Genomic DNA, 20,856 nt, shown 5'->3' with positions numbered 1-20,856 from the left:
ACTTTGGAAAAAATAAGATCCTGAATCCTTCTCCAGGAACTTCAATACGATGTGATTAACTTAACCTTTTTTACACACATTAACCACAAGGATGACAGTGTATGTGAAACCACCTTGGTGTAACAAGTGCGCAGCAAAGGAAAATCTGTATTGTGCTGTACAGTCCGAATGAGGGGTAAGGAAGGAGTTTAGCTCAACTAGAGAACCTTCGCATCGATCCTTCCACCTGTGACAGTGAGAAACTGGCAGCTTCTGGCAGCCGCAGGGCGAACGCACGGCCGGTAAGCCTCCGCCCCCCACCCCCCCAGCCCCGAGCCTGTCCTCCCGAGGGCCCCAGGGCCTTCTCCACCTCGGGGTAGGGACGTGCCTGCCCCCACCTGAGTCTCTCCTCGGGTCTGTCTGTCTGTCTCTCTCTCTCAGAAAGGCAAAAAGGGCGAGGCACCTCCTCTACAGGCCTCCATGCAGACAGGAGTTCCTTGCCGTTCCCTAGATTCGAATCTCCACTCCAACTCCCCCAAAACACTAGTCTCAAAGCCCCCCGCCTTGCCCCTCGGATCCGTACCTCCGTGCTCGATGGCACTGAGGTGGCAAAGCAAGAGAGTACACACGCCCCCGGCCCTGGTCATCCAGGGGAGACTCTCCTCGCCTAATTAAAGGCCTTGAACCTTTGGCGAGGCCAAGTTTGGGAGTACCTCCCGGCGCAGAGAAGAGCTGGCCTCGCTGCGCCGCGGCCGGGCCCGGAGGCACGCACGGCCAGGGCGCGCTGGCCCTTTAAAGGCACTCGCTTCCTGCGCCCGCGGCCCCTCCCTCGCCGTCGCCAGCTCCCGCCCCCGCCGAGGGTCACACTTGAACTTTAGCTCGCCCCGCGCGGCCAGGCGCCGGCGCTCCGCAGGCGGTGGCCGCCCCTTCGCACGTGTCGGAGGCGCTACCTCGGGCTGCGCGCTCCCGGCCCCCAGCACTCGAGGCCACTTCGAATAAAATCAAAACAAAACAAAATGCACACCGGCCTCCAAAATCTGCGCGGCCATCCCCGACGGGCCTCCCGGCTCGCGCCCTGCCTGTTCCCTCCACCTGCAGCCCCGTCCCCGGGCGGCCGGGCTCCGAGGCCCCTCGCCGCGCTCTCCCCAGCCCAGCGCTGCGGAAACGGCTCCGCGGGGCGTCGCGGGGCTAGGAGGACGCGCGCCGCGGGGGCGGAGGGGAGCCGCCCTCACCCCCGATGTTCTGGAGAAAAAGCAGCAGCTGCACGAGTCCGCGCGGGCCGTGGCGGAGCAGCTCCCAGTGAACCCCCCTTTCCTTCCACTGGCGAACTTTTCTGCCCGCTCGGAGGTCCACTTCTTGGCGTACTTTTTTCACTCCCTTAGGTCTCAACGAGCCCCTTCCCCGTCCCGCTCCAACTCTCACTAGAGCGCGCGCGGAGACACTTATTCCGGTCCCCCGACGGGTCCGGGGCAAGCCCACGACCCAGCCCTGCCGCTTCTCGCCCGCTCCCTTCACGCGCTGCCCGCGTGCTCTGCACTTTCAGGCCAAGCAAACTTGCCCAGCCGCCCCCTCATCTGCCCCACCGCGACCTCAGGAGGAGGCAGGCGGTCTGCCCGAGCCCCCCTCCCGCTCCGGCCGTGAGCCCCGAGGCCACTCACCTTCCAGCCAGCCGAGCTGTTGCTGTCACCCTTATCCTTGAAGTAGGGCACGCTCTTGACCATCCACTCGTAGATCTGCGACAGCGTGAGCCGCTTCTCGGCCGAGCTCTCGATGGCCTTAGTGATGAGGTCGGCGTAGGACAGGTTGCCCCACGCGTTGCGGCGGGACGAGCTGCTCTTGCGCGGCTGCCCCGCGAGCGGCCCGGCGGCGGCGGCGGGGGGCACGGGCGGGTGCTGCGACAGCGGCCCAGGCGGCGGGGGCTGCGGCGGCGCCGGGTGCAGGCAGCCCGCCTCCGGGCCCTGGAAGTCCCCGCACAGCCCCCCGGTGGCGGCAGCTGCGGCCGCCGCCGCCGCCACCGCGGCCGCCGCCGCGGCCGCCGCCACGGAGCCGGGCGCCTGCTGGAAGTCCCCGCTCTCCTCCAGCAGGCTCAGGTTGCTCATGAAGTCGGCGCTGACAGCGGCCGCCGAGGCCGAGGGCAGGCCCGCGGCGGCGTCGGGGTTCGCGGCCGCGCCGCCCGACGGCGCCGGGCTGGAGGTGGCCGAGTTGGACTGGCTAAACTCCGGCCTGGGTAGCGGCCAGGTGCACGAGCGCGGCCGGGGCAGCGGCTCGAAGTCCGGGTCGATCTCCACCACCTGGGGCGCTTCGGCCATGGTGACCCCCGCCCCTCCCCCAGCCGCGGGACTGCCAAGAAGTGAGAGAGCGCAGCACCGGGGGCCGAGGGGAGAGAGCGAGAAGAGCCGGTCCGAGATTTGCCGGGGCCGGGGGCGGGGGGCAGGGGGGGGAGTTGAGGTCGGTGCCGCGAGCGGACGGAAACCGGGAGGAAGGCGCGGCGGCGGCAGAGTGGAAGCGCGAGCCCAGAACTTAACTTCACAGGTCCATCAACATCTAGGCTCCTCCGGGTCCGCTGCACGGACGGGACGGCAGGCCAGAGTCGCCGGGCCCCGGCACCGCCGGCGTCGCGCTCCTGCTGACACGGCCCGCGGAACGAAGGACGGACGGACGCCGCGGACCGTTCACTCTCCCGGGCTGCGCGACCGTGGCGCTGCTGCCTGTTGAATGTGGCGGCGACGGCGGCAGCTGCAGCAACTACGCTGCCGCCCGACTTACTGGATCTGCCGCCGTCCCCCGCCCGCGGCGGCGCGCGCGCCGGCCCGCCCCTGACTGACAGCCCGAGCGACCAATGAGCGCGCGGCGGCTCCGCCCAGGCAGCCAGTGGACGCCGGCCTGGGCGGGGCCCGGTTTTCCACCGGGAGGCCGCAGTGGGTTGGTGGGGGGTAGTGGGGTGTTTTTCTCTCCCACACACTCACACACACGCACACACACTCTCGTTCTCTCGCTCTCTTTTTTTTTAAGCTCTCTGTTATTATTTTCTGGTAATTCTCGAGTGTTTCTGTGAGTCTCTCGCCCTCTCAGTGTTTTGATTGCTAGGAGGAAAACCAACGTGGAGGCGACGGCGATACTTTGTTTACTACTGAGGAGCAGAGACGAGTACTCGGGAAGCCCGAGTGGAACGAGTCGCTCGCTTCGCCTCGACCTCCGCTCGGGGCCCAAAGCGGGGCCGGGCGGGGGCCGGGGACGCTCAGCGCTCCGGGGGCGCTGGGTGGGCGGGCGGGCGGAGGCGGCCTCGCTGCATTCTGCTCAATCACCCCTTCTCGACTCTGCCCACGATTTCTTTGCAGAGAAACGTGGGGAAGTCGGTGGGTTTTGTTTTTGTTTTGTTTTGTTTTCCTTTCCCTGCGACGTGTCGAGTCCTCCGGCCCCCGCGCGAGCCGCACACGCCACCCGGGGCAGGGGCTCTGACGGTCAAGTCCGCGCGGAGGACGCAGTCGCTGCAGCTTCCGCGCCGGGAACCCACCTGTCCGCACCCGCGGGCTGAGCCTCTGCGGTTGGGTGTAGACGGGGGCCAGTTGTCCAGCCCAGCAACCACCAGCCGGTTTCACTCCATTCTTGACTTAACTAGAAGTGAGGGAAGGGGGCTTGGCGCGGGCCGAAGATGGTCCTGTCTCACACGCACCCTCGGGCCCAAAGGCATCCTCATCCTCGTGCCCTCTTCCCTTGGGCGGGAATCTCAGACTCTGTCCACTGAGTCAGTCCGGGGCGACGGGGAAGGGGTCAGAGGAGAGCATTTAGTGAGAGCCTTGTCACTTTATTACTTATCCTAATTAAGTTTAACTGTTTGCTTGCCATTTCTTTGCTATTTAGAATGGAAGTGCTGAGGTGTTGAGAAGTGAAAACGGAAGAGGGGAGAGGACCAAAGCCTTGGGGTGCAGCCCTGCCCCACTCGCAGGTGTTCCTTTAGGCCGCTTGCCCCGTGCGTCCATCAACCCACCCCACCTTTCCCCATCTGGGCTCCAGGTCCAGGACGTCCTGCCGAGATTGGTGGGACAAAAGGTAGGAAGACAATGGCCCTTGTGTCTCAGGGATTAGAAGAAACAGTCGTCAAGTTTTGTTTTCTTTTGCCTTTTTTTTTCGGAGGAATATGGAAGGCATTTCCTTTCAGAGGGATGGGATCACTTAAGATGGAAGATTGACCGTAGAGTTTTAAATATCTTGTCCAAAATGACAGCTCCCAATTCCAAAAAAAGAAAAAAAAGAAAAATTCCTTTTTCTGACAGGTGGTTCTTCTGTTGAAAAAGTGGCACCTAAAGAAAATGAGGCCTCGTTTACAAAAGTTTGAAAAGACTGAAAGATTTATTCCTCCTTGACATTCTCACTCATCCAAACTCCTATTTCTTCATAATCCTCTTATCACAACAGCTACCCAGCGATAAGGGGGCTGGGTGGAGGTTTGAGCCTGATAGATTGAAGCTAGGGTTGGTTCCCACCCTCGTCCTGTGGTCTCTGCGTTTACTATCAAATTTGGACTGTTTGGGCCTCCTCTGCCCGCCGCTAGGGGACCTCAGTAACCCAGACGAGCTGAAAGGAAGGCCGTAATGTAGAACTACTGCTTCCCTCAACCTTTGCCACTGCACTCTGCAGGGGCAGCCCCCATTCAGACGGCCGCACCCTGCGAATAGGCGGTGCCCTAGTGGGTCATTCTTGGCAAAGGAAGCCAGCTGCAAATTTGGCCTTGCCTTCATTTCAATTCCGGTTTTTCAGGGCCTCAGTTGGAGGAGAGTATTTGGTTAAGAGGGTTTTTTTACAAACTTTCTCCCCAGATCCTTGAAATCTTCTGAGCTATCCTGCCTAATTGTTTCTGTAAGTGACATATTTGCTTTTGCTTGGTCTTTTTTAAAAATTTGACTTGAAGCAGGCCCAGAGTACCTACAAGCACCAATGTCCCTGACACGTGGTTCCAAAAAATTAAAAATATATATTTAAAGGTTCTTATAGCTGCCTAAAATACCGTGGTACCTATCAATCTACTCATACAAGCTGGTGGACATTTGGCTTGTTTCTACTCTTTAGCGGTCACAAACCCTTCTGTAGTGAATAACCGTATATAACTCATTTTGCATATGTGCAAATATGTCTATAGGAGGAATTTCCAGAAAAGAGATCACTGGGTCAGCAGTTAAATGCATTTGTAATTTTGAGACACTGCCGAATTGCCCTCCCTAAGGGTTGTATCAAGCTGAACTTTCTTTTCAGCTAGACCTAGAGAATGATAAAGTTGAAAGTAAACCTGGAGGTCATCCTGGTGGTCCCTTTAATTTATAGATAAGGAAACCGAGGCACAGAGAAGCTAACTGACATGCCCGAGTTCACACAAATAACAGTGGTGCTGTTAGAACTAGAGCTTCAATTTCTTGCTTTCCCATCCATAATCTTCTCAACACACAGATAGAAAATTATAAATACCCTGTAATCCCAATATGCGATAACCACGATAAAACTGTGGTGTATTTCTCTCCAGCCAATCCCACAGATTTTAGTAATTTTACTTAGATTAACTCCACTGAGCTGGAAGTTTTGATTTAAAAGATTTTTAAAAAGCAGACACACAAAAAAATGATAGTAAGATAATAAAAAAGATTACAAAAGAAGTGGTTTGGGTTTTTTTTAGTCAAAAAATGTAAACGTTTTCTTTGAAGGATGGCAAAGGATTTAGGTTGACACTAGCTCTGCTTAAGAGAAAAAGGTTTATTTCTTTTCTCCTTCAGTATTTTTTTTGTGGTAGCTGTTTGCTTAGAAGGCTTTTTCTAATGATTCTCACTGATTAATAAGTAAGTGTGAATCATTATCATCGGTTCATGTGGCCAAATTGAGAAGAAAAATGTTTCATGTCAGGTAAGGACAATTAAAATGAAAAAGGAAGTTTATCCTCACAAAGTCTATCTCACAAACCAATGTGGTATTCTTTCCTCTGCCTCTTTTCAGGGTAATTATTACATCATCCTTGACAGGAAGACTGAGGGATGGTTCTCTTTGATCAATTCCCAGGCAGAAATTTCTATATGTACTCCTCACCACCAACACACTGATCTCTGGTTTAAATTCTTACTTATCAAAAAATAGGTAATTTAAGTCCAAGTTAATGAGTAAAAAGCCTGGATGCTTATTCTTCAGTCACAGCACTTAACTTCATACTCCACCTTCCCTTTCCCCAGAACTGCCCATTTCCAATATTTTGTCTAAATCATTAGGAGGTACTGCTATCAACTTAAAACAGGCTTTCTTCAATTTGCCCATAGAAAATAATGATATGAAACAACACAGCTTCAGCTTCTTAAACCAGTGTCCTGAAACCTGGCCTATTAAGTGGTAGTTATAGCAATATCAGAAGTAGCCATTCATTTTTCTCGAGGGATAATTTCCTTCGGATTTTGTCATTCATTCAGCAAATACTTGTAGAGCACCTCCTATGTACAGGCCAGGTGCCATGCATCACACAGTACGTTGGTTTTTCTTTTTTTTTTTTTTTTCTTCAGAGTATTGTTTTGATGGCAAATTCCTTGAGGTCATAAATAGTTTATTTTCCTTTATATGATATTTGATGTCAGAATTAAGACTATGTCACTCTTTAAATAATCAGCAATGCATATTGACAATATTTATTTGAAGGAATTACACAAAAAAAGTATTTGATAGATACAAGGAATGCTAAGGCAGAAAAGAATTGATGTATTATAGTCACCATTTTGAAGAAAAATAATAAGATGAGGTAGAAAAGCTGAATAAATGAACATCCGCAGGTGTTGGGAGTATGAGCTCTGGCCACCAGGCCTTGGGATTGGGATGATCTTGCCCCAAATGGACAAAAGACACAGGATATGTCAGATTATTTGTCTATCACAAATAAAGATGATGCTTACTAATCTGTAACTGGAGAGGAGCATTGGGCAAATCATAAACCAGAGATCCAACATTTTCTATTGCGCTGTGAAGATGTGTGTCAGCTTCGATAAACTCTATTCCTTTGCTTTAAGTGTTGGTGAGAGACTACTTGTGGGTCCCTACAACAATACTAAAAATGTATTTGGAGATAATCTAAATGACCAACAATAGAGAATGGTTAAATGCCTGTAAGGTAGAATCATATATAGTCATTTAAAATAAAGTGGACCAGGCATACATAATGGCATTGCGACAATGCTGGTGATACAATATTTAAAAGGTTGGAGGTACCACTGTCGGCTAAAAAATTTTGGCAGTGGTTATATCTGGGTGATGGATTTATAGGTGATCGTTACAGGTCTCACACAAACCCCTCATTTTACAGGTAAGAAAACAGACAATGAGAAGTTAAGTGATTTGCCCGAGGCTGTACAGTTAGTGAAGAGCTGGGCCAGAATTCAGACCTCCTAGCATTCGGGCCAAAACTCTTTCTTTGTATTGCATTGCTTTTCACTTTACCTTTCTAACTGGAGGTTTTCAGACTATTTAATGAAATTCAGCCTATTTTAAACACTAGGTCTTTAACTATCTTTGAGACAATAAAATTACTCTCCCAAACTCCAAACTGCCTGCACATTACAATTAAAATTTTTTCTAACATTAAGGACTGAGAGTTGCCATAAAAATTAATGGATGGCACATGAAATCCCAAATTCTTTGAATATCACAAATCTGAATTTTGCACTCATGCTTGAAACACAATGTGTTTTCACTATTTTATTTCTGTTTCATGTCATATTAAAGCTCTTAACATGCTTCCCAAAAAAGGGGGGACATATGTATTAAATAAGAAAAAGCTGCCATGTAGATCACAGATGGTAGTACATTTTTGGCAGAAAGGAAGTTTAACAAGGCGTTCTACTTATTTACTTGGAAAACTAACATGTATGAATGTTCAAGTTAAGTGGTAAGAATTAATTGCTGTTTTACTATAATCAGTTTTTTCCAATCAAATTGCCCTATTTCCATAACATTACAGTAGAGAAAGGGCGTCAAATGTGATTGTAAACCCCTGGAAGTCCACGACAGTAATGAAAGAATGAAGGAAGAAGAAACAGCATTTTATAGTAACTAACCATGTTGCTTGTCATTTGTTGATAAAAATCAATAACAAGAGGTAATGACTGTATAGTCAGAGTACATGTGTTTTTAATATGACATGTATAGTCACTGACTGTGTCAGTTATGGTGTAAAAACAGGAGGTAAGAGTTTATCAAATTTCAGATTTGGCTGACTCAACACAGCCCACCCATATGCAAAGTCTGCTATGCCAGAGAGTAAACATAGATGAATAGTGAGTATTTCTCTGGAATACCAGGTTTTTATTTTGTGGTAAATACAGCCTTTAAAACACACTGAAATATTCTATATTCTAAGGTTTAACATTTTAAAATGGAACTTCCAATTAGCTGATCACTGATATCATGCTGAAGAAAAAAACTGATTTGTCTCATATGATGCCGTTATATACTTTAAATAATTTTGTGTTTGAACAACAAACTGAAAACAGAACATTTGACAGCTACATTGCATGCCTGCACTCCAGAAGATTACAACCTGGAAAAACTCTTTCCACAATCCGAGACTAGGCTTGGTGAGATCTCGCCCTCCTATTTTTCAGATTTATATATCATCTGAGACAAGATGATATGTATATTGATAAATATAAATATATATCTCTCGTTTCAAAATGTTTTCATTTCTAAGCCATAAATCACTTTTTACTCAGAAGCAGAATATACACATTTTCTTTATGCCCCAGTGTTAATAAAAACTACCATTTTTCAACAGTAATTATGGACTAAGCACTCTATAGCTATTATATGAATCAGTCCTCAAAGCCAACCAATAATGTAGGAATTATTATGATTCATATTTTACAGAAATTGAAACTGAGGTACAGAGAGCTAAGAAACTTACTTAATGTTGTAATTTAGAAGCTTATCTAATTGTAATCAGACTTGACCCTACTGTTATCAAAATCCAGAGCTCATCTCCTGGTTAACACACCTTCTGCCTCCGTAAAATGTTGGGATTTTTCTAGAGCCCTAGAAATTAACCAGAGGTTAATTTGATGATTCAGTTTTTTTCCAGAAAATTGACATTGGAACATTTTGGGGGGTGGAGGGATCTTTGTCAGCAATCAGCTCTGCCTGAAACCAGTTTAGTTTATGTTAATGAAAGAAGCCTAGAGATAGAATATAAATGACAATAATAATGCTGACGTTTGCATTTGTATAACACAAATGATGTCGGGGATTTCAAGCCATTAGCACTTGCTTATCTGAACAGACAGCCTCAGACCATCTACATCTACAGTAAGAGCAGCCTGCCCTTCCAGAAAGGTTGGCTCATCTGGAACTCTTTCCAAAGCTCTCCTTATCCTCAATAAAGCACATCAAACCAAGTTCACCAGGTCTCCTGAGCTCTATCCCCACCAAAGAAAGTGGTTAGCTTTGGATCTTTATCTAAAAGCCATTCCTCACATGAGTTTCAGAAGCTCAGATTTAGCTTAGAACAAGTGAACATATATTTTACAATTCAAATGAGGGACCTTACGTTATTCCAATACTACTGAATCCAGCTCTATTGCTGAACATGCTGGGGATTAATCAAAGCCATAAGGTTTACTTTCATGAGACAGTAAACAAAATTAAGAGCAAAACAAACAAAACCCTTGTGTTCCTCTCCACCTCAAAGTGAATTGGAAAGTGCCCTCTCCACCACCAGGTGAGCATAAAATATCAGGAATATTTGTAAAGCACCTTTAGAAAAACTTACTTTGGGAAGGGGATGGGTTCCTATCTTAATGCCCCCAGTTTTCATAAAAAGCATGAATAAAACACCCTTCAGCTAAGAGTTTAGGCTGTGTTCTCCTGTCTTCAGCTTCCCATCACAGAGACATATCGGCAGCCTCTATGACCCACAGACTACAGGCCAGTATTAGTCAGAAGAGCTTATCTGTGGCTACCTTCCTTCCAGTCAATTTAAATTGCCAATGAATCACGAAAGGGAAATCACCCCTCCATGCTTTCCCATCCCCAGGAGACGTCCTAGTTTTAATTAGCCAGTGCATCCAGTTGTGAGAGTCAGCAGATAATCATAATTTTGTATGATGATCAAGTAAAATCAGTATAATAATCCAAATATATTATCTCTTTTCTTCAATAGTTGTATATTTGATACTTGATTTGATGTTTTACTTTTTATTGTAGACACAAACCGACAAGGCCTGGGGAAAGGAGAATGCCTCCACCTGGATAGGAAAACAAATCACGTGTGTCCCTCGCTCATCTCCAGCCAAGGCTATAGTGTGAGTAGAAAGCTCTGGAAACACAGTGGCTCTCTTATAGATCACAGTAGCTGTTTTATCAAGTATGCTGTGATGTTGGCCCTACCTGCAAAATATGATAAAATGAAATCACCAATGGCTCTTCCAAGAAAAGCAGAAAATCAACAAAGCACGATCAACTGAAGTTCTTTTATTCCCTAAGTAGTGTTCAATTTATTCTGCATTTTGAAATTTTATCTTGATATTACTTGCCACCTACATACCTCAAAGAGGTATTGTAAGGATTAAAGTAATGTCTTAAAGTGCTTTGAAACAGGGATGAAATGTTTGTTCTTTGACATCGGTACAACCTCGTGGGTAGGTTTTTGTTACTATACGAATGACTTCAGCTTAGGTAAACACATGATTTCTAAATCACTGATATTTGTTAAATCCTGCTATGGCTCCTTCATGTTCAAATGTTTTGCACATCGGTTGCCCAAATCCAACTGATTCTTTGTGGATTCGGAGATAGTATGTATAACATCCATGGAATGTCATAGCAAGAATTTAGGAAAAGTCTCCAATCTCAGGGATTTTTATTACTTATCCATGCCCTACAGCTGAGTTTTAAAAGGAAAAATTCATGGAAATGACTTGAGAATTCTGAACCATCGATGCACCTTTTTATATGGCCTGATATACCAAAACATTGCTATAAAGGCTTTAAAAATCCTCTGACATTATGCTTGATAGTCTCAGCAGGCAATTAAAAAGCGGTTAAAAATAAAGTTAGCTGACTCATTTTGGTAGTTTAGCTGATGATGATTCTGGCAGCTTCATTTAACAGATAACGTTATCATAGAAAGCAGCACAACTTTAACAATAGAGCAAATTTCTCTAAAACAATTGCAGAAGAGAATTGATACAGTGTATTCTTTGGTTTTCTGTGGCTCTTTTTGGGGGGCAAAATTCTTAAAAAACTAAACCCACTCAAACACCACAGCATGTTTTGTAAGAGTTAGATGTCTCCAAGAAACATAACAACTGGAGACAAGTGACTTCCTCATGAAAACAGAATAGTCCTACAACATTAGCACTCTCAAAAAAAAAAAAAAAAAAGAAGAAGAAAGAAAACAAAAACATACAGAACAGACACAAGAAAAAGTATTCTACTTAAAGGGAATTGGAACATAATGGCTTCTGGGTCCCGAATTTTTTTTTCTAGGTCTGATTTTTTAAGACTATCGAAATACTTATTTAGAAACTAGCTTCTAAATGCTTGATTAACTACCTGTTAAGACAATTAAGGTTAGCTTTAGTAATTTTAAAGCATTCTTTTAGATAAACTGCCTTTCAAACTTTGAACCATAAACTATTTTATTTAGGAAGTCACGTGAAGAGTAATTCATGATTTTTTTTCCAATCTTCTCAGGTTTAATGCCTTACGTATGAGAGAGAATAAAGTGATTTTGATAGTTAAAAAAAAAGAAATATTTAGGAATAAGGCAGTAGCTTAACGTTAACGTTCACTTTTATAATTAAAAAGAATTCATGTCTGTTCATGTAGACAAATTATTTTAACAAGAAATACCACCTGTATTATCAGATTCTGCAGTTATTCCTAGATTAGTTATTCTTGGCAACGGTACTGTAAAACTGTGTCACCCTGTGTGTGTGTGTGTGTGTGTGTGTGTGTGTGCACACGCACGTGTGCAAGCCTGAGGGCGTACACGCTCACGTTCCTATGTGTACACACCAGGATTCTATTAAAAGATCGTAAATGCCACCTTATTTTCACAACCTAATTAAAACATACAACAAATTTAGTCACTGATTGATAAACAAAAATTGATGAGAACCATGGAAACCTCTTAAATCAGGAATCAGGAGGACCTGAAATTAAGAAACAAAAGAAGTTGCTAAAATTACACAGTCAAGGTAAGAATTTGTAATGTAAATGTTACCCCCAAACACTTAAAGGTGTGAAAGTTTTTTATTAGGAAGGACCTTCACAGCTACATTTGCTGATAAATTCTTAAACTGGTCATAATGGAAAAATTATTTTTAAATGGGTCGTGATGAAGAAATTATTAAGGTGGTCATAATGGATAAAGTACTCTCTCTTGTTTCCCAGAGAGAGTCAAAGGCCTTTCTTGAGTTGGACCCAGGTGAGGGGACATCTGTGTTCCTTAGTGCACACTCACTTCCACCTGCTGCCCTGCACCGCGTTCTTCTCTTAGGCAGCTGAGAACGACAGCAGCAGAGAGAAGCTAGGGGAAATTTTTAAATCGTGATATCCTATGCAATTTAAAATCCTCAGTGTGCTGTGGTACCCATACATGGCACTCCCACTGGTATCTACCAGTCATCACACTGCTCCCAAGCTCGCAACTTCTCCCTTTAAATAGTACCTGTTGCAATCTTATATTGAAGTTAGTGCATCTAGATTTTGGGGGTTTGAGGAACCTGACTGTTACGGGCTACATTGCATCCACCCCTCCAAATTCATACTTTGAAGCCCCCAGAACTTCAGAATGTGAGTGCGTTTGGAGAAAAGGCCTTTAAAGAGGTGATTAAGTTAAAATGAGGCCATTAGGGTGGTCCCTAATCCCATCTGACTAGTGTCCTTATAAAAAGGGGAAATGTGAACACACAGAGAAACACTAGGGGTGTGTGAGCACACACAGAGGAGAGATGATGTGAGGACATAGCAAAGAAGGAGGCTGACTGCCAGCCAAGGAGAGAGGCCTCAGGAGAAACCAATCCTGCTGACACCTTAATCTTGGACTTCTAGCCTCCAAAACTATGAGAAAATTAATTTCTGTTGTTTAAGCCAATCGGTCTGTGGTATTTTGTCATGGCAGCCCTAGAAAACTAATCCACTGGCTAAAGGATCAGTTACGTTTTTCCAAAGGTTAGGGTAGATTTTTAACATTCCACTGAGGGACTAAAGGGCCCTAACCCAAAAATGCAGTTAAGCAAATAAAGCACTAACTTGAGAGCAAAGTCTCAACAAAATCCATGCTGCTAATGCACGGTTTATGAACAAGAAGCATGGTCAGCATCAGAGGAAAACATGCATCTAGAACTTACTATGTTCCAAGCACTGTACCATATAAACTCATTGCACCTTCACAAACCCTGTGGGGGAGGCACTCTTTGACAGAAGAGGGAATGGGGGCCCATGGAGGTTGAGCAACTTGCACAAGGTCCCCTAGCTAACAAGGATACCTACTCTGCTCCAGAGTCTTCGCTCTTCAACAGTAATCCGTGTGGCTTCTTTTGTAAGTAGATCTAATACTTGTTACCTCTCCGTCACCAACCCAACAGAGGACAGTGAACTGTGGTGAGAGGATCACTAGCGCGGAAGGTTGAAGGACCTAAATCCAGATTCAAACTCTTACTCCTTATTCCTCCAGGCAGTTTCCTTATCTGAATAACGGGAATGATAATACTTGCTGCTGTGAGGCTCCACTGAGATAATTATACGAAAGTGCCTGCAGGTGGGATTAGCCCCAGGCATTGCAGACTTGTTTACAAGGTCTGAGATTCCTTTTAAAGATAATTCAGAGGGGCTCTCTGCTGAGTGGCAACCCACCATCCACCATGGCTCTTCCGGTCCATCGAAGGCTTACTTCCGCTTCCAGTTAGTCTTATATCTGTAGTGCATGAGGGCTCAACCATGCCCGCCCGTACAGGTCCACTACCCCTTGCCCTCAGTAAACCATCATGGGGACAAGTAAGAATGGCAGGGAAAAGAGGGCCTCTCTCTCCCTTCCCTAGCCCCTGGAGGTCTTCTCTCCCACCTTCCCTAGTCTTCTGGAGAGCCCTTAGAAATATCACATTTAGGAAAAGCAGCCTTTGGATGAAAGCCATTTTTGTGTGCGGCTCGTTGAAAGAATGGGAAGGCCAGCCTATTGAATAAGGCAAGGGTAGACCAGATCCTCTGGTGGTCCCCTCAGGAGCCTACAGAACCCGCATGAGGTCCCTCCCTCCCACACCCAGCTACCCGAAGTGCATTCAAGCTCCCACCACCACCCCCCAACCCCTCCAGGCCCATGTGGCTGAAGGCACCCTAATGCCAGACCAGCCTTTCCTGAGACCAGCCTCAGATGTCCCGATTGGATCCGGTCCACCCAGATTGTAAATACTGGCCATCCAGATAACCTCTGTGGCTCCCTTGCAGGCCTTCCGCAGCCTGGGCCTTTTGGAATCACAACTGACAATGTGAGTTGTCAGTCGGTCACCCCCATCTCTCAGACTTGGTCTCATCCGCGTTGTCCATGCCTCTGCCGTCCACCTGTTTGGGCTGATGACAACATTTCATTATTTCCCTTCCTAGTCATAAGGTTAGCCCGGGCCTCTCGATGGGCAGGGAAACACTCTTCGGAGAACCTGCTTTTGAAATCGACACTCCCCACACACGCTTGCCTTCCTCTCAGCTCACATTACAGCAGCTGCTCCCATGTCTGGATCTAGACCCTCATCTCGTGCCCCGCGCAGCTGAATTACGTTGCCCAGGGAGCTTTTAACATCTTGGCAGGGACAGAGCACAAGCCTACCCCACTGGAGACTAGCTGGGCTGGGCCCTGTATTTGATAGCCATCTTAACATATTCAGAGCCATAGGAATTTTTTCCCCCTGTGCTGCTGGTTTCTTTCCATACTACTAAACTTTGCAAAATAAATGATAAGAATGCCGCAGGCCAGGCTAAATTCAGTGCACAATCTCTAGCTGTGCAGCATAGCCAAAGGGACATGCACGGGCTTGCTTTTCCCTCTCATGGAAATAAACAATCCAAGAAGCAGAGCACTCACTTTTTTTTTTTAATTTAATTAAATTAATTAATTAATTTATTTATTTATTTATTTATGGCTGTGTTGGGTCTTCGCTGCTGCGCGCGGGCTTTCTCTAGTTGTGGCGAGCGGGGGCTACTCTCCGTTGCGGTGCACGGGCTTCTCATTGCGGTGGCTTCTCTTGTTGTGGAGCACGGGCTCTAGGCACGCGGGCTTCAGGAGTTGCAGCACACGGGCTCAGTAGCTGTAGTTCAAGGGCTCTAGAGCGCAGGCTCATTAGTTGGGGCGCACGGGCTTAGTTGCTCTGCGGCACGTGGGATCTTCCCGGACCAGGGATCGAACCCGGATTCTTAACCACTGCGCCACCAGGAAGCCCCAGAGCACTCACTTTTTTTAGGACCAGATGTTCATTCACCACATGACGTGGGTTGTCCCTGCCAGTAAAGAGCAGGGAGCCCAGTGGTCCAGACTGACCAGATCAGTGTGGGACCCGACACCCGAGAATGTCATCTAGCCGTTCCCCACGGTATATTCTTGCCACACCTCAAGTGAATGGCCAAAGGGTCCAAGCCCAAACTACCATCTAACTGAAAGCTATTACAATCTAGGATTTTAAAGTTACATATCCTAGACCATCACAAGGCGTAGTAGACCACGTGCAGTTGAGTTTTGCCATTTCTTTCCGTTTGAGGGATCCCCGTACGTAATTGTCCACAGTTGTTATGGGACATCAGAGAGCCAGCATGAAGTCTTGTGTCCAGGAGAAGTTCACTGATTCCAAACATATTACACAGCTGTCACGTTAGTTTTTTTTTTTTTTTAATAAATTTATTTATTTATTTTTGGCTGCGTTGGGTCTTCGTTGCTGCACGCAGGCTTTCTCTAGTAGTGGCGAGCAGGGGCTACTCTTCGTCGCGGTGCGCGGGCTTCTCATTGCGGTGGCTTCTCTTGTTGCGGAGCACGGGCTCTAGGCGCACAGGCTTCAGTAGTTGTGGCACAGGGGCTCAGTAGTTGTGGCTTGCGGGCTCTAGAGCGCAGGCTCAGTAGCTGTGGCGCACGGGCTTATTTGCTCCGCGGCATGTGGGATCTTCTCGGACCAGGGCTCGAACCCGTGTCCCCTGCACTGGCAGGCGGATTCTTAACCACTGTGCCACCAGGGAAGTCCACGTTCGTTTTTAACACAGAAAGTGATTCTCTGCAAACTTAGCCAAGATGATTTATTAGCTTTGATCTTCTAATTGAACTGTGTTTCTCTCCCTTGCCATCTTCCTCCATCATTTTCCAATTAACCTGATGGGGCAAAAGAAAAGTTGCCCAAAAACCCGTTTTCACTCTGATAAAAGTGTTTTTTAATAACGTTTAACAGCAATGTTTTAGTGCCCCCTACTGGTATGTGACATTAGTGGTCCATTTGCAAAAATGGTTCACTAACCTTTTAGAGAAAAGATAATAAAAGATAACTCATAGAAAAGAAAAAAAGAGAGAGAGAGTCTTTTATGAGCCTTTAAAATTTGTCTAATTTTTATACTATATAAATACTTAAGAGTAATAGATACTCTACCATTTTTATTATTGTTCATTGTATAGGCATATTTTAACATTAAACATCTTGATTAATTTATATCTTTCACTCTATCCAGTATTTACTTGGGGTGAAAAAACCTTTATCAGTTTCATTTTGGGAACTGGATCATTTTTATTTAATAAGTAAATATACTCGTAAAGAGAGAATTTCCATTAGATCTTCACACCCTCTCTGAGGCTGCTTATTAGTCTAAAATAGAACCTTTGTTTCACTTCAGAAAAAGAGAGGAAGTAGGCTTTGGGAATGGATCCATCTTTAAAGGAAATTTATGCTTTGGATTTTTATGAACAATGGATAATAATTATGGAGGCAGATTGCTGAATAGCCATTATGATAAAATCCAAAATCCCAGTAAGGAGAAAGGACAAACACTCCATGCCATAAGAGATCAGGAGACGGAAGAACTACTAGAGGGGACAGGAAGTAAGGCAAAGAGGTGGGGAGGGGGGGTAAGAGTTGGAACTGGAGTGATGAGTAATTAAATGTGGAGAAAGATTTTTGTCCCTGATAAAGCAAGCCCTGTTTTAGATAGTGAAATAATTTTGGAACAACGATTTGCACTTAGAAACCATTTTTTTCTCATTGTATTTGGGTAGAATGTGCAGCCAACTAGGGCAAAGGGAGCCCATATGGCCTAGAGCTCTCTGTCTACTCCTAGCCAACACTAAAGGGGAGAAAATGTAAGCAGGCGTCCAAGAGCGCTCCACAGCCAACTGGAGCCTGGTCTGCGCTGAAAGGTCCCAAGTGCCCAAGAGGGGAAGATATGCAGTGATTCGGGGTTTCCACTTCAGTCAGTGATGGGCAAGCCTGTTTTTGAAAGCCAGAGGGAAACTAGAGATAGCTTCGTGTCAAAAATGGGCCAAGTGAAACCTTTCCACTCATTATCTTGTGCCAGGTTTGAAAGATTAGCCCTGACAGTGAAAACCACTCTCAAAGTATTAGATCCTCACAAAGAGCAAAGCTTCGCAGGAAATTTAAATTTCCCGAAATACTCTCCTCAAGGAGTTTCTAAGCTGTTTTCAATCCTTTAGACTTGACCTTCTACTCAGACTTTTTTCCCTTATCCTACTTTTAATTTTAAAATTCATTGGAGGAGCACTTAAGATACATTTGTCATATAACTTTTATTTCTGTCACTTATTTCCACCTCTTGCTTTTAAAATCTGTTAAGTGAGAAGTGAACATTTCATCAAGGCATATACTTAAAATGTCCAAAACCATGGAATGTCTCAGTATGTTCTGCCAAAATCTTAATTCTAGGTATTTTAGCTTCAATTTTAATAACTGCCATTATTAGTCATACTGTAGGGGAAGAAAAGCTGCCTTAACTGACAGTTCTTCTAAAACCAAACCTACCCATTATAATTTCGCAGGAACTAGGCAACTTGAAAACTGTCTCCAGGGCCTATTTCTCATAAGGTCAGAAGCACATTATAAATTTAACTCAACTTTACATCTCAGCTCACGCTCTAGGGGAAGGGAAGGGACAGGACAAATTTTTTGTTTTAAATAACCGAGCCTATTAAAATACAGATCGTTGTTATGAAAGAGCTCATATTCATCTGCATTCCATAGTTAGACTAAAATACCTAGCTCAAAAAAAGAATAAAAATAGACTGTCACCTACAAACACATTATGGCTTATCCAGTCTTGAATGGGGATGTGGGGCTTCTTGTTTTGAAATCACAACCCCTACAGGTAGGTAAAGTTGGAAACCCTGATATAAAAAGCAGTTGCCCTGATTTTTTTTATGCTGAGTTCTTACCACTAACTTAGAGAAAACCTAAGATTGCATAGTTGTTCAACAAGATACTCACTGATGCTTCCTTACACAATGCTTATGAATAAGAACTAACATTTAGTTCCTGCTGATTATGTGTCAGGCGCTGTCTTAAGCACTATATTATACAACATAGCACAAACCTATAGGCTAGGAACTGAGTTTTACAATCGCTATCAGATGGGGAAACTGAGGCACAGAGGCAGTAAGTAATTGACGCACAGTGGCACAGCTGGTCATGGAGCCAGGCTACGCGTGTCAGTGATCTAAGTGTTGTTTGCTGCACGGACACTGGGCCACACTGCCCCGTGGGAGCAAGCGGGGAGTCCGGGGCTCGCGCTGCAGCGAGTGCCTGGGAGGAGGCCCCCCAGCAGCCAAGTGCTGAGCTGTGTCTTTCAGGGATGGTAAGGAGTTTCCCAATCAGAGAAGGGGGGGTGGTGCTCTAAACAGGGAGAAGAGCACATGGAAAGGTACAAAGGGATAAAGTTTGCCGTTTAATCAGTGCAGGGCTATGGAGGGCTTTTTGGGGGTAGGTAGGGGTGGGGAGAGGCTTTTTAAAAAGAAGATGATCATTATCAACACTGTGTTTTAAAACAAGATCACCCTGGAGAAATTGTGTGATCTATTTTCAGCTCTTTTAATCATGCACATAGAAGCGAATTCAACCCCATTGTTCTTGGGGAAGACAGGAAAGTGATGCTTCAGAAGATGCCAAGTGCTCCGCTATTCTCTTCTCACAAGACTCTGCTCCGTATATTATGTTTTCATTAGTGGGACACCTCCTCCCCGAATCTGGATTTAGCCCACTCTGTGCTTATACATTACAAAATGATCTTACAAATGTGCTGAGCAGATGTTTGCAAGGATGGTGGAACTGAGGGAGAGATCTGGGGGTTCGATCCCTTCTCCACCTGTAACTGGATGGAGAGCGGGAAAGGGGCCTGGGCGGCTCAGCATGGATGAGGCTGAGCTGTCTGTCCCTCAAGTGAGGGGGATCAAGAAAACTGACCTGAACTTGGGGAGATCTTTAGCACAAGGAAGTAGGTGGAGGTTTTCATATATCGGGATAGTTTAAGAAAACCTTGTCATTCTGTTATATTTTCATCAAACATTTATTGAATTTTAACTCTGCCAGCTAGCATGCTAAACCTTGTTCACTGAAAATGAACAAAGCACATTTTGGGAACTTTGGCAACTTTGCTTAAAAAAAAAAAAAAAAAGCAACCTCTTAGCTCTGTTCTTCATGCCACTGATTTGGTAGTTATGGGTAAGGCCAAGAAGCATCCTAAATATTGCTTATTGAAAACCACCACAATAGGTGACGGGTTGGGGGAATGCCCTGGCTGTCCAGTGGTTAGGACTCAGAGTTTTCTCTGCTGTGGGCCTGGGGTTCGATCCCTGGTTGGGGAACTAAGATCCCACAAGCTGCATGGTACAGCCAAAAAAAAAAAAAAAAAAAAAAAGTGGGAATCCCAAAGAATTTAAGAATTAAAAACAAATGATGAGAAAGGGGTACCATGACTCAATTTCTGTCTTAAAAAAAATACGTACCCTGGACATGTCTGTCAGGTAGACACAGTGCTTTCCAGACCCAACTTCTCCTCCTAGATGGAACTGACCTGCCTACAGCCCCTAGCTCAGGGAAGCTGCCCTGGACTGGTTAGGGCAGTGTTGACCAGGATTGAATAAAAAGGATCAGAGGTTCTGATCCCAGGGCCAGCCATCCACAGACAGGATCATGAGGTGGCCTAAAAGGATGGTTCTGGCCTATATGGACTATGGTTATTACTAAGCCAGCCAGATGGGCTCCTTCCAAGTTGAAGTATACAGGGTTGAGACAAAGTTGGCTCGTTGGTAGGGAGAGAAGGCCAGGGCAGCAGTAGCAAGAGCATGCAGACCATAAGAACCGGGCAGACAGGGGCTTCCCTGGTGGCGCAGTGGTTAAGAATCCGCCTGCCAATGCAGGGGACACGAGTTCAAACCCTGGTCCAGGAAGATCCCACATGCCGCGGAGTAACTAAGCCCGTGTGCCACAACTACTGAGCCTGCGCTCTACAGCCTGCGAGCCACAACTACTGAGCCCTCATGCCACACCTACTGAAGGCCGCATGCCTAGAGCCCATGCTCCACAACAAGAGAAACCACTGCAATGAGAAGCCCATGCACTGCAACGAAGAGTAGCCCCCGCTCGCCGCAACTAGAGAAAGTCCACGTGCAGCAACGAAGACCCAATGCAGGAAAGAAAAGAAGGAAGGAAGGAAGGAAGAAAGAAGGACCAGACAGAGGAGCTGGCTCCTAGAAGGGCCTCTGATCCAGGTCAAGTCCATGTGGACTTATCACAAATCCTTTTTCTCTTAAGGGGGTTTGAGTGAGTGAGCCTTTGCTTCTGAAGTAACTAGTGCCTAGAAACCATCCCAGGAGTAGTGTGGAAGATGGATTGGCAG

The 20,856-nt window shown here is 46.0% G+C and overlaps 1 protein-coding gene and 1 long non-coding RNA gene across 2 annotated transcripts in view; one reads left to right on the top strand and one right to left on the bottom strand.

Annotated features, from left to right (window-relative positions):
* FOXO1 (forkhead box O1) overlaps nucleotides 1-2,737 on the bottom strand; it is a 90,950-nt gene extending 88,213 nt beyond the window's left edge. The window contains exon 1 of the mRNA XM_061171234.1: nucleotides 1,638-2,737. Coding sequence (XP_061027217.1) covers nucleotides 1,638-2,288 — 651 coding nt within the window. The 5' untranslated portion in view covers nucleotides 2,289-2,737. The remainder of the gene's footprint in view (nucleotides 1-1,637) is intronic.
* Nucleotides 2,738-3,259: 522 nt separating this feature from the next.
* LOC133076326 (uncharacterized) lies at nucleotides 3,260-10,402 on the top strand. The gene is made up of 3 exons (XR_009697525.1): nucleotides 3,260-3,335; nucleotides 3,841-4,029; nucleotides 10,192-10,402. It is a non-coding gene; the product is annotated as an uncharacterized LOC133076326 (long non-coding RNA).
* Nucleotides 10,403-20,856: the final 10,454 nt, after the last annotated feature.

The sequence above is a fragment of the Eubalaena glacialis genome, chromosome 16 (assembly GCF_028564815.1).
Source record: "Eubalaena glacialis isolate mEubGla1 chromosome 16, mEubGla1.1.hap2.+ XY, whole genome shotgun sequence".
NCBI lineage: Eukaryota > Metazoa > Chordata > Mammalia > Artiodactyla > Balaenidae > Eubalaena > Eubalaena glacialis.
Note: the sequence above shows the minus strand (reverse complement) of the source record. Positions and strands in the feature narration are given on the sequence as shown.